The sequence below is a fragment of the Notolepis coatsorum genome (assembly GCF_963971535.1).
Source record: "Notolepis coatsorum genome assembly, chromosome: 15".
Taxonomy (NCBI): domain Eukaryota; kingdom Metazoa; phylum Chordata; class Actinopteri; order Aulopiformes; family Paralepididae; genus Notolepis; species Notolepis coatsorum.
Genome location: NC_140179.1, coordinates 80,323,234 through 80,337,480, shown reverse-complemented (window position 1 = coordinate 80,337,480; position 14,247 = coordinate 80,323,234). Strand labels below are relative to the sequence as shown.

General features: G+C 41.9%; 1 protein-coding gene across 1 annotated transcript; it reads right to left on the bottom strand.

Annotated features, from left to right (window-relative positions):
* Positions 1–6,307: 6,307 nt before the first annotated feature.
* Positions 6,308–8,876, bottom strand: kera (keratocan; the record flags this gene model as incomplete). Its single annotated transcript, XM_084331063.1, has 2 exons — positions 6,308–6,477; positions 8,021–8,876. 2 exons carry the CDS (start codon positions 8,874–8,876, stop codon positions 6,308–6,310), a joined length of 1,026 nt encoding a protein of 341 aa, XP_084187189.1.
* Between the last annotated feature and the right edge of the window lie 5,371 nt (positions 8,877–14,247).

Sequence of the window (14,247 nt, the reverse complement as noted above, 5' to 3'; positions counted from 1 at the left end):
CTTGCCTGGGTAAGTAAAGGTTAAATAAATTTTTACATTTTTAAAAATAAAAGTAAAAAATAATATTCTTTTTTTGAAAACCGATACCGATAATTTCTGATATGACCTTTTAATGCCAATATCGGCCGATAATATCGGTAGGCCGATAATCTCAGACATCCCTAATAGGAATACAAAAATCACATCTAGAATTTGCCCACCTAGATGGTACCAACTCGTCCAATTTGGTCATGTCATCCCAAAATAAATTAGTTTGAGCAGACCTGTCCATGGTGCTGAATCTTTCTGCCGAAGTTAGGCACTGTGTGCCAGTGAAAATGATTTCAGATTTAGGAATATTTTTAGAGTGAGAAATTAAGTTGTATTTAAAGTTTAGTTAAGAGAATAGAACCCGCATTCTCATTATACTCTAGAACAGGGGTTCCCAAACGTTTTCAGCTCGAGACCCAAAAGAGAAATTTGGTGTTTCCCCCGGGACCCAAACTTACAAAAATACATCATGAATTGCCATAACATACATTTATAAACTACTGATAAAGAACACAACAAACCATGAATTTCAAATGTATATGAAATGTATTTATTTAATTATAAAAGTACATCACAGCAATAATCAGAGTGTAATGTTAAGTTGCTCACCACCTCATAACATACAATTCTGTAACACTTTTAAATGAACAAACATGTTCTACCGTCCTTTCTATTTCTCACCCCTTTTTCAACTCTCCATTTCTTACCCCCTCCCTCAGTCCCTCAACCTTAAACCCCAACATTGAGCAACATTCTGATTAATTTGTACTGACTTATTTTAAAATTCTACTGACCTGACATCATGATAGAAGGGGTATAATATTTCATCTATGTCACAATGAAATCTAATAAGAGGTATGTGGCTGGTTGAAGTTTTCAACCAGCAGATCTATTCTGGGCTTGGTTTTTGAAAGTGCTATTCTGAGGTCATGCTGAGCATTTAGTCTGTTTCTGTATTTGTTTTTCAGGTATGCTAGAGTAGAAAACCCAGATTCACATAAGTATGTGGTGCCAAACTGAATCAACACATCTACAGCTTTTTTATTTAAAAAAATTATAATATAATTAGATTTTTTATTTTTATTTAACTTTTTATTGGCGACCCAATAAAAACGGGTCGGTCGCGACCCAGAGTTTGGGAAACGCTGCTCTAGAATACACTTTTAATTGACCATGTTTTCAGCGTCTACTCCTCATAGATCTGACGAAACATTATAATTAAACGTTTATTCTGGAGCATATGAGTGTGCAGGTTCTATTCTCTTTATTGTGATTATTACCTAACCCAACGGATCACCGGAGACACTGGCAATGACACCCCTTATAAATGCGCTTAGTTACCACCAAATCTGTGAAGACGTAAATAGCGTCACTTTAACTGCGTGGTGCAATTAGCGCAGATCTTTCATTTGCATAGAAAGGGGCACATGTTCTGCCCATATTACCTCATTTAAATACCCGCAAATAGCACGGACGCACAGAGACGCAATGATGATGGCAACACAGTTAGCACGGTATTTCACCCTTTGCGTGTGCTGCAGTGAATAGCAAGGTTTGTTTTGGCGCAATTTGCACAGGCATTGCATCAGAAAAAGCAGCGAAATCCCTTTGTGAATTCGCCCCTAAGTCTATACTGCTCAGTAAAAGTGATGGATTGTGCGCAGTGGAAGCTGATTGGAGTGGGTATGAAACTAACTGAGACCACCGGCCCTTCAACACGGCACTCACCTTCGCTGCTCTATAGCCTCAAATGGTCTGGTGAGACACAACACTAACATTAAACAAGCAGATAATAGAAGAAAAAAAGACACATTGTTGCTTTAAACTTTATTTTCGGCAGTGAAAAAGTGGTATTGGTGCATCCAGTTATACGTATTATGTCAAAGAAAGGCATCAACCTTCTCTGCAATCTGGTGTATGTTTCTAAATAATTTTTTTTTATTAGTATCAATATGTTTATGTTTTGTCATGCAAATGATTTGAACTACCATTCATAAAAAAAATCATATCTGGAAATATCTGGCTAAATGATCATCAGACAAGTCAAATTCAAAGAATAACGATTAAAATGTGTGTTGGCAAATAAAAAAAGGATTGACTAATTTGTATACAAAATGTTAAGGAAAAGTGAACCTGAATTCTCACCGGACTTTCATAATTGATTTTTTGATTTTTTCTTCTTAAATAAAATAAATTACCTAATATGAAAGCACATGTTTTGGGACTAGTGTAGGTTTCAAAAGATAGTTTAGTTTAACCCCCCCCCCAAACCTTAATACAACACTGTTCCTTTGTCTTCATGTCTACAGTACTGTACAAACAAACTTTGTGCTTTCGAAAAAGTTCTGAAGTAATGTTTTGGCTAAGCAACGCATTTCCTCCTGGTTAAGAATGTGAAGGATAAGGACAATGAATAATTAGCCTTAATTACAAAGAGGCTCTTATACTGTCCTAATCACATGACAATTAAGTAATTGTATAATTTCAGAGTGTTGTTCAGGTTTGTCACTTTCAGGAGTTCATATTACAAGGCACAACTAGTGTTCAATAAGTGATATTGCAGTCTTTCTAAACTAACTTTAAACGTTTGATGTCAACTTCATGTCCAATGTGTCTTTTAGCAGCATGCAAATTAATGATGCAACCATTTTGACCTATGGGTCCAGTCCACAGATCTCGCCAGATCAACATCCACATTACTAGCCTGAACTATCAGACCCAGGGCCGCCTCAGGGGGTTTGCGAGGCCCCCCTTCCCGCGAGGCCATTTTTCATCACAGACATAAAATCTAGTTTTGCTTACATGCTTATATATTTCACATTAGACGTTTGTAGAATAGTGTTCCGGGCTCTGCGGCTCAGCTGCTCTGCAGATAGACACGTTTGTAGAATAGTGTTCCGGGCTCTGCGGCTCTGGGTTTTTCTTTTGTGCAAAGCATCGTTGGAGGACTAACACTAGGGGGAGCCGAGCTGGTTGGCGTCGGTCTGGTAGTCGGTAGAGAGATGTGAAGAAGACCGGATCCACGAGGGAAGGGGCTACAGCCAGGTACAGGTTCTATTCAGAGCTATCCAGAGGAGCGAGTGGATGTCTTTTGAAAAGCAGCATGGAGCAGAATAAATAACACTGTGTGCCATAAGCTTGTTATCAATACCAAGTATGATTAGGTTATGCCAAGACGAAGAGGACGTTCGGCAGATGGACTGAAGATGAAAGTTGTTGCGTGTTAGAACCTTCAGTCAGGCTATAGCTATGTCGGCTAGTAGCAATTAGCTAAAGGCAGGGACAGGTAACTAGCGTTAGCTAACGCTAGCTAGCTAGCGTTAGCTAATGCTAGCTACGTTATCGAGTGCTGTTCCGGGGGGACAATATCATGGATGGGACTGGTACTTTTCATCTCCACGGTAGGAAAATGTGTCGACGTCGTCTCCTTCCAACTTTGCCATTGAATCTGCGTTAGGGTGAGTTTTTCAAGCAATATATTCTGTTCCCGCTGTGGTCTCTGTCTCTCTGTCTCTCTGGTGCTGCACCCACCCGCCGTGGTGTGTGTCTCTCTCGTGCTGCACCCGCCTCTCTCTCTCCTCTCTCTCTCTCTCTCTCTCCTCTCTCTCTCTCTCCTCTCTCTCTCTCCTCTCTCTCTTCTCTCTCTCTCTCTCTTCAATTCAAAAAGCTTTAATGAAATTTCACAAATGTTGCCAAAGCACAATTATGACATAAACAGCAAACAACATAACAATATAAGATCAAAAGAAATAAAGGAGATGGTGCGGTGAGTAATACATGGTACATGTATATACAGTATATGTGTCCTACTGGTTGTCCCTTTTCTTGTGACATGAATTGACATATTTTGCAGCTAAAACTGCACATTCTTTCTGTTCCCCCAGGAGGAATGGCAATTTCTGCACTTCTGTCATACTTTGGAATTCTGGGGAAATTATTTCAATTTTTGGAAAGAATTCCTCCCTAATATTTCTGTAATTTTCACATTGTGTTAGGAAGTGTAGTTCTGTCTCTACGGCTCCCTCATCACAAAGACAGCACAACCTCTCCTCTCTGGGCAGCCAGGTCTGTCTGTGTCTGCCCTTCTCTATCGCCAAACCATGGTCACTCAGTCTGTACCTTGTCAGATTCTTTCTTAGATTCTTATCAGTTACTGTGCTGAGGTAGTCTGCCACAGTATACTGTCTGTTTAGGGCCAAATATGTTTCTAATTTGTGTTGTGATTGTGTGAGTTGATTCCAATACGTAATGTATTTATCTTTTTCTTTGGTTATAATTTGGTTAGGTCTAATCTTCTGAGGCTGGCTAGGGTTTGTGATGTCAGAGTGTGAGATGTCAGCCAGTTTCATTATGAGTTGACAAAAGTGGCTCTTTGTAGGTCTCTCTCTCTCTCTCTCTCTCTCTCTCTCTCTCTCTCTCTCTCTCTCTCTCTCTCTCTCTCTCTCTCTCTCTCTCTCTCTCTCTCTATATATATATATGTTGACTGTATCATGCCCAGCCTCGGGCAGCGCTATTATTTAAGAATATGTTGACTGTATGCCCAGCCTCGGGCAGCGCTATTATTTATTAATATGTTGACTGTAAAAAATAAAAACGCGAGGGGGGCCTCGCGTTTAAATCTCGCACAGGGCCTCACATTTCTCCCAGGCGGCCCTGATCAGACCCATGGAACTCTATGCAAGTCGAGACCAAGACCCAAACAAATAGCTTATGTGAAAATAGTCATCAAGTCAGTTTGACTCACCATGGTGATGTGTTGGTGTCTCTCTCATCCTATAATTAATACCTGACACTGTAATCACATTAAATTACAGGAAAAAGTGGATTTCCCTCACACTTTACTGTGATCACAGCTCCAGCCAGGGAGTCATTACGAGACACCGACACACCACAGAGCTAGCTTGTGTAATGTTCCATGTTGCCTGTCATGCTACCACATTGCCATTGTCAATGGATTAGTTCAGGGAACTCGGTAGTAGATCCAGAGACAGTCCAATAGGAGGAGACCGATCACTGTGGTAGTTTTGAATGGGAGAAATCTGTAACAAAAAAAAGATGTCGGCAACAATGATGTGATTTTATGTTGAGTACGATTATAATTGACTACATCTTGAGGTGATTTGTGAGTTTGTGAGTTGCTTACAATTAATAGAGAGGTGTTACTTAGGTCTATAGTGTTGTTACTTATGTCTATAGTGTCCTATATGTTACTTTATGTTTATATTAGATCTTTTTTTATATACACCGTAGGAAGGGGGAAACACAATTAAATTTCTCTGTACATGTATGTCTTGCACATTATGAGAAGCGACAATAAAGCTGACTTTGACTTTGACTTTGAAGTCCCTCCCCGTTCACTGGACCGACATGGGACCCTATTTTGAAAATAATATGTACAGTAGTCAATGGTGAGAGACAAAGAATTTTTGATACATGCATTGTGTCATAAATTACACATATGATGCTTGTCAATTTAAAAGTGTAAGCCAAAAGGTGGGGAATGCACAACGAGTGGTTGCCATGGCTAATCTGTGTTTCTATTCAGTAAAACGTTATAGTTCAAATATGAAAGAAAAACGATGATAAGTGTGCCAGAATTTTTTAGATACGGATGACTCCCCGTTCAGAGACGAACAGGGGTCTGGTCTCGTTAGTCCCGTTACCAAGAGGGCAGCAGAATGAATCAGCTTCTCTTTAGACAGACTTTGTTAGATCTTGTTGGCAAGTTGAAGTTTCCTCTTATAGACCACTGCACTTCCGCGTTACATTGAGCTCATGGGAGGAGAGAGCGGGGGGAGAAAATTAATAAATGTGGATGAGAGCCTCGACATTAAGTGGTTGTAGCTACGGCTGTGGGGGTGCTGGAGACATGATCCAATATACTTGTATGCGCCTGAGTCTCCTGAACAAGGAGCGACCAACCCCAAGTCGATCGGTACTTTCTCTGGCGAGCTATAGTTGCTTTTTCACACCTACTCCCGAACTACGCATGCACAGATTGATTAACCTAGACTCCGTGGGCAATCTGTGCATGTGTAGTTCGGGAGTAGGTGCGGAAAACTGACTATAGCTCGGCCGAGAAAGTGCCGACCGACTTGGGATTGGTCGCTCCGTGTTCAGGAGACTCGGGCGTATAAAAGTCTATTGGATCATGTCTCCTGCACCCCCACAGCCGTAGCTACAACTACTTAATGTCAAGGCTCTCATCCACATTCATTCATTTTCTCCCCCCGCTCTCTCTCCCATGATTTCAGAATACAGGAAGTGTTGCGGTGGTTTATATGACGATGGAGCGGAGAAGACGGAAGCAAAGGAGGATATCCCTGGGAATCGGAGGCTTGATCTCGTTGCCGTCCAGTCTGAGGTAACGCAACCGAGGAACGCTGTCGTCGTTGTACTCGTTAATATCCCCGGCTGACACGGGGCAGATGTCGGATCCGTTCACACCTGTCAAAGAAAAAGAAAGGAAATAAGGACATTTAAGTGTTTCAGTGGTAAAGCTGCATTGCAATACAATTCCATAAATAGCTGAACATTTTTAAATGCACTGCAATAACAAAAAAGGGTTTGACTACCAGTATATCACTCAACATACACATTTCAAATCAAAAGTTAAAATCAGCATTAACTAATGATACAGACTACAGATACTTAACTAACCCAAACAAATAATTATGCTGATTTATAATGCACATAATCCAAAACTCTATAAACTATATGGCCACCCGTGATATCATTGGGGGCATTGAATCCTCTAAGACTGTAATATCCCACCGGTCCATGGACTGTTCTCCCCTGCTCTACCTCTCCCCGTCCCTGTATGTTTGTTCCTTGTATTTCTGTCCCTTAGTTTTCTTTCCCTTCTCTTTCTCTTGCTCTCTCTCTCTCCCATTCTCTCTCTTGCTCTCTCTCTCTCCCATTCTCTCTCTTGCTCTTCATGTTCCCTTGTCTAGTGTTACTCTTGTCTTGTATTGGGTTAACTGTTTAGTTAGTCTTTGTAGTTACTGTCTGTTATTAGGTTCTCTGTTTAGTGTCAGTAGTCTGCTTGTTTTGTCCCAGTGTCTGGTGTTTGTCCATAGTTGTAGTTTCTTGTGTTGTTTCTTGTAGTTCTTTGTCAGTCTGTTTCCCCTCCCAGGTGTCTCCAGTTGTAATCATCCCAGGTGTTTCTCGTTTGTCATTTGTTCCTGTTCCCGTGTATTTCAGTTCCATGTTTCCTGTTCTCTGTGTCGGTCCATTGTCTCTGTCACTCTGTCGATGTTGTGCTGTCCTTGTTGCACGTTCCATGTTTCAAGTGCCAAGTACAGTAAGTGTTCCCCGTGTTAGATGTTAGTAGTTAGAGTCTGTGATTGTGGTTACCTTTTTTCCCCTCTTCCAGTTGTCACTGAGAGGTTTTGTTTAGTTAGTTTTTGTTATTAGTCTTGTTTCATTAAAAACCCTTGGACTTGTTGCCCCGCTTCCACTTGTAATAATAATAATAATAATAATAATAGATACAATTTATATAGCGCCTTTCGTAGAACCCAAGGTCGCTTAACTTGTCTGCTATTGGGTCCTATTACACCACCACCTTGTGACAAAGACAAGGTATTTTTTCATGTACATCATTGCATGGTGCTGTAATTAAGACAACACAACATTAACATATGACTGGTGGCCAGACCTATCATTGTCAGAACTCGGGACTTGAGAACTAGAGACTCATATCACTGGACTATCTTGTATTTGTACTTTTTTATATTGTATTGTATTTGAATTTATATTTTATATTGTATCTATAGTGTATAATATAGACACTGGACTGTACCCCCCCCCCCCCATGCTGCTTTGACACCCGAATTTCCCCAAGGGGATTAATAAAGGATCATCTTATCTTATATTCAAACTCAACTGAATGTGTGCAAAACGAGTTTTTTGGATTATGTGCAAAATAAAACAGCATTGTATTTTTTGGCGAAGTGCCCCTTCACATAAGCGTGTGTCACAGACTCACTCTTGATCTTGTTGTGGTCAAGGTGCAGATGCTCGAGGCCCGTGGGGATAAGAGGCACCTCAGTCAGCTCGTTATGGGACAGCTGCAGGTCCAGAATGCCCGAGTCGTTGAACACGTTCCTGGGGAGGCCGCCGCTGCCGATCTTGTTGCGGTTCAACCTCAGGAACGCCACTTTGGGCAAACCCTTGAAGTAACCCGCCGGGATCTCTCTGATGCCGTTGCTGTCCAGGAAGAGCTGGGTGGTGGTGGGAGGGAGACCCGGGGGCATGTGGGTGAGCTGGTTTTTCGCCAGGTTGATCTGCACCAGGCCGCTCAGACCCTCCAGGCTCGCCTCGGTCAGCGCGTCATCCGTCAGCCGGTTCCCCTGGAGGTCGAGGAGGCGGAGCTTGTCTAGACCGGAGAACACCCCGGGGGGGATCTTGGAGATCTGGTTGCCAGAGACTCTGAGCTGCTCCAGGCTCGCCGGCAGGCCCGACGGCACGGAGGTCAGGAGGTTGTCGTCCATGTAGAGGTGCACCAGGCCGGGCTTCAGCGCGCCGTCCTCCACGCCCTCGTTGGTGATCTTGTTGCGGTTCAGGTTCAGCCAGCGCAGCTGCGTAGCGTTGCGCAGGGCCTCCTCCGGCAGCACGTCGATCTGGTTGTTCTGCAGGTAGAGGTACCAGGTGCGCGTGGGGATCTGGGGGACGCGTTTGAGGCCTTTGTTGTCACAGTACACGGCGCGCGGGAAGCTCTGTGGGCAGGTGCACTCCTTGGGGCAGGCGTGCATCTGGGCAAGGACCTCTCCGTAGGACATCTCCTGGCCCACGGCCGGGCCACCGAGCAGGGTGACGAAGAGAAGGCTCAGGATGGCGGCCATTTTACTGCTCAACCTAAAAGAGAGAGAGAGAGTTAATGTAGCTTACTGATAATTACTAGTCAATGTTCACAATTTATACTGTATTGCCTTGGCATAGGTCTCTCTCTTGTCATGCCAATGAGGTCGGTTTGAATTTGACACAGGGACTTGGTGTGAGGGTTTCGGTCAGGGATAGGAGGGATAAAGTTATTATTATAGGAGAGGAGACCCCACATGCAGGAAACACGAGCAGAGAGATAAGAGGCTGAGGCGACGGAATGAAGTGAACAGGCTTTTACTGAGCAGTTGCAAACAAGAATACAAGTTGAAACTGTTACAAACAAAAGCGAACTGCAAAACCCGAAAAGAATATACTCAGCAGAGCTGGAAAAATATGGACTAAGTAGGAACGGACTCACGGGGAATACTGGTGACAAAGGTGAGTACGTGACCGAACACAACTGTGATAACAATGAGACAATACAATGGTGCGACAATGAATGTGAGGAACGGGCAGGTCTAAATAGTGCCAGTGATTAATAATTACTAATGAGTGCCAGCTGGTATAGGCCAGGCATGGCCAAGACAGGTGACACAAGGTAGTTAGTAAAGAAAACTCACATCATTAATAAAAGCATGTGTAAAGGAATATCTAAAAGGAACAACCCTTAAAGGAACATATGTAAAGATGTTAACACTAATAAAAACAAGTGAAAAGGGAAAAGCCTTAAAGGGACACATGTAAAGTTTTAACACTTAGAGAATACATATGTAAAAGAGTTAACACTAATAAAAACATGTGAAAAGGGATAAGCCTTAAAGGGACACATGTAAATTATTAACACTTAGAGAATACATATGTAAAAGAGTTAACACTAACAAAAACATGTGAAAAGGGATAAGCCTTAAAGGGACACAAGTAAAGTATTAACACTTAGAGAAAACATATGTAAAAGAGATGAACCTTTTAAAAACACAAGCTAAAACGCGCCACACAACATGAACAGATAAAACACAGCACCATTAACAATATCCAGAAGACCTAGGACTAAAGGGATAAGGTCCAATATCTGGAGCTGCTGCGTTTGGCCACCAGAGGGCAACAGAAAAGCACTGTTCACATTGTTCGGGCATGATCCCTGGCGCGTGATTACGAAACCTAGCCGCATTTCTCGGAGACGCTCTCTGATTGGCACTGACTGACGCTCTCTGATTGGCTACTGACGCGTTTGCCCAATCCGTGACGAGCTGTGTCTTTGCCCATTTCCACGTCAAACAGCCTGCAAACTACCTGGCGTTCTATCGCCATGCTCTAAGACAAACTCTAACCTTAACCAACTTCGAAGAGTGCCTAAGCTTAACCAGTCGGCCAATCAGAGAGCGTCTCTGAGAAATGGGGCTAGGTTTCGTAATCACGCATCGCTGGCTGCGTCTATGCCAAATACAACGCAGTTCGGTTTCCGGGTTCCTCTGATTGGCCACTAAGCCCACGTGACCGTGCGCTAGCACGCCCCCCTTATCGCCCACTGTTGCACTGTGAAGCGGAAGAGCCATACACACAATTGTTAAGGGGATGCAGACCAGAGAAAGACGTTTGTCTTGTTTACATCAGGGTCCCCCATTTTCAATTCATATCGACATTTATGACATACACAACATACATGACAGCTTTGGCTGTTTGTACGATGAAACAAAGAACTTCTAAGATATACAATAACTTGGATTTCAGTGATATTCAGCGGTTATGTCAGTGTTCTTAAAAGCTTGTAGTTGTGCATGTCATAAAAAAACAAACTCGCATCATTTGGGTATTTCTGAATGTTTTGGCATATGAGTCTATATAGGATGCATTTTTGTGTAATTGTTTGATCATAATACAGGACTAAGGAACATGGTATTTTTTTATTTAAAATTATATATATAGGAGTATGTATAAATAAACCATTTCTTCTTTTAGAAAGGCTGATATAAAGCTAATGTTTTGTGTAATTGTTATACTCATTGAGGACCATTACATTTGTAGTATTAATCGTAGAATCATATCATATCAGTACCTTCAATAAAGAGTAGATCTGACTACTTTACTGAATTAACAATTACTGTGAATATCTCCAAACCACGCTCACAAACATTGAGTAACAATACCTTGGATGATGTAACTGATATGGATATTAGTCGCACTACTGGAGAAAAAGACGCTGGTACCCTTGACAGTTAAACAAAAAAAAATCACTTTATTCATTCCAGATGTAGCTTATTTTTCCAATTCCTGCCTGAACATTCAAGACATGCTGTATTGCGTGGGGCTTTTAGAGAGGAAGATCCGTAGGACATCACAACGTCGATTCCTGAACGCAACCTCTTTGATATAGCTAGAGGAGAGATTACACCCATGCAGCCTCGAGTGTCGCAGTGTAAACAAACATTGTTTATGAGAACACATCCAAAGGGAACACAGTTTCTTGAGTCTGGCGTTGTTGAACGAGCCGCCTCGGAAGAAGACGGCCGCTGCTGCTGAAACCACCGCCTTGCGTCGCCCCGCTGGCTCTTCCGCTTCACAGCGCGGCAGTGGGCGATAAGGGGGGCGTGCTAGCGCGCGGTCACGTGGGCTTAGTGGCCAATCAGAGGAACCCGGAAACCGAACTGCGTTGTATTTGGCATAGACGCCAGTTGAGATTTACATAGGATATGTCAGCACGGGATATAATTGGGGACTTCTGCTCCAGATATCCAAGGTAATGAGGTCAGACAGGCCTCACAACTTCCACAGGATCGGGGACTTCCTGGAATCAAGACCACACCGTCGCTGATGTGACCTATGTTCCCTTTTCTTCATAGTCGTTTACTAGCCACGTCATTCTTGGAGTGCATTCTCTTCATTCACTTCATTTGAAGTGTGTTTTCCACTATGGCTGTATGAATCAGGCTTTATCTGGGCCCCAATTAGATTGTTATAAATATATATTAAAAGGACAATATACTACCTTATGCATACCGCACCTTATGTGAATACTGTATACTTCATCAGATCATATATTTAGCATTTAGCATTTTAGCATTTAGCATTTTCTTATTATATATTAGATTATTGGATTATTAGATTATATATTGCATATATTTAGCATTTAGCATTTTAGCTTTTTTATTTTTTATTATTAGATTTAGATTATATATTGTTTATTGTAGGGCAAATATAAATGAGGGCATACATACCCTGATCTCGCATCTTGTTGCCCATATGCTTGTTGCCCATATGTCCAGAGTTAATTATGTTAATTATATTGATTTGTTATATTGTTTACACTGCTTTTTTACTACCTGTACCTCCCCTCCCCATGCTGCTATGATGCCTGAATTTCCCCAAGGGGATCAATAAAGTAACATCTTATCTTATCTTATATTGAAAGGAAAAAAGGGAAAAACTAAATCAGAAGCAGTCAGAGCCACATTTGGTCAGGCTAATTCCACATTCTATTTTCATCCGGCAACCTTCTATATCTGAGTAACTGAGCAAGGAGCATGAGGCTTAGCTTTCAATCTGTAGGTACTCTAGCGGCTGGTTATTAACAAAGTCCTCATTTGCCAAGCTGTGTAAAAATTAGAAATTGGCACCGCTATGTTCATTGATTGACTTGCCAATACAGCAGACTAGTCACATTTTCACGCCAAGACTGCGTTCCAAGTTAGCAACAACCAGCCTGTGATGCTAATGCAGTTATCATCCTATCCAAATGAAGGTGGACATAGTTGCCAAATACACAGTGGATTATCTGTCGTAAAAACCTCTTAACTCAATGGGGGCCATCCACGTAATATTACGTGTTTGCCCGACAACTGTTGGGTGCCAGCCACGTAATATTACGCTTTTGGTTTGGTTTAAATTTTTTTTTTTTTTATTAATATCCGATTCACTGTCACAGAGCTGTATTTTGGCTGGAAAAGGCATATTGGGAGTCCGAAGATGCAGCACCGGCCAGATTATCCCAGGTGGCAATATCGAGCTGCAGTAAACCCTGTTCCAGACCCTGTGTTACACTGCAAATGTCTCCGGGCACAGATTTTCAGTAGACGGCAAGGCTAGAGGTTCAATCGGTCGCATCCAAACGATCAAACAATTTGAATACTATTTTTGGAATACTCCCGATCAAAGGTAAGGATCATCTGACATAAATTCTGGCTTGATTGTGCAAGGTTTTCATACCGATCCAGCTGATCAGCGTTTTTAGCGTTCAATACTAATGCTGTTACTGGTAATCAATAATCAGAAACGACCCCCCCCCCCCCCCCCCCCTTTCATGCATTCATGATTGAACATAATACCGATCATATGCATTTGGATTTTTAACACTAGCGTGTCTAGGGACAAAACGGCAATGGATTTAACGTTATTAGTGTAGCGCCTTATAAATAGCCTTATACGTTCCCGTATAAAACGTATTGATGAAAAAAATATTTCTTTATGGCATATTGAACGGAAGGTTCATACTGTCAATTGACAATGACATTGGATACATAGCTATAATATAAAATATAGATTTAGCTCTACAAACAACGTGACACACAGTGAAAAGTTGTAATGGAAAGCTGGCCTAACTACAGCAGACCCAGTCTAATTGCCGGCACTGATTGAGTTAATGACAGGGACACAGGACCAAGTCAACTTTATTAACAGTGTAGTGACTTGACGGCAAACTATGACACTCAGGAGACAGGGCTGGTCATTTGGTTGTAAAGGTGTCTATAGTACATACTGCTCTGTGTTTGGGTGCATTCATGTGGTCCTCTCTTGACACTCCTAAGTTCTGAGTTGGTGTGAAATTCTTCAACCCACTAGCGCTCACGTGTCAACCTCGGATGAAATGTTGCACCGATGACAACAAAGCAAAAACATGGAAACCATGGCTTCACAGCGGAAACACACTGGACACTGAATGGCAGCCGCTTCGCCTTAGTGCAGCATGTGGAGGGGTAGGTAGGGGGGTGGAGTCAAGCACATTCTCTCTGTGCGCTGGATGCAGACTCCACAGAAATATACCTACAGTAGTTTCAGGTGTTCGCCCGCTGCTGTGTAAGAGATTAATTATATTGTTTTCTACCGCATTCTACTAGAAATGTTGGTCATTCTGTCCATTTTAGTTTGGATTGTGATAGAACTAGCCAATGGTGGCACTATGTCTAAGGGCATAACACCACAACTCAGACTAAAAATAGATATATAGAAAAAGAGATAGAGAGATAGAAAAAAAGAGAAATAGAGAGAGAGAGATAGAAAGAAAGAGATATATAGAAAGAAAGAAAGAAAGAAAGAAAGAAAGAAAGAAAGAAAGAAAGAAAGAAAGAAAGAAAGAAAGAAAGAAAGAAAGAAAGAAAGAAAGAAAGAAAGAAAGAAAGA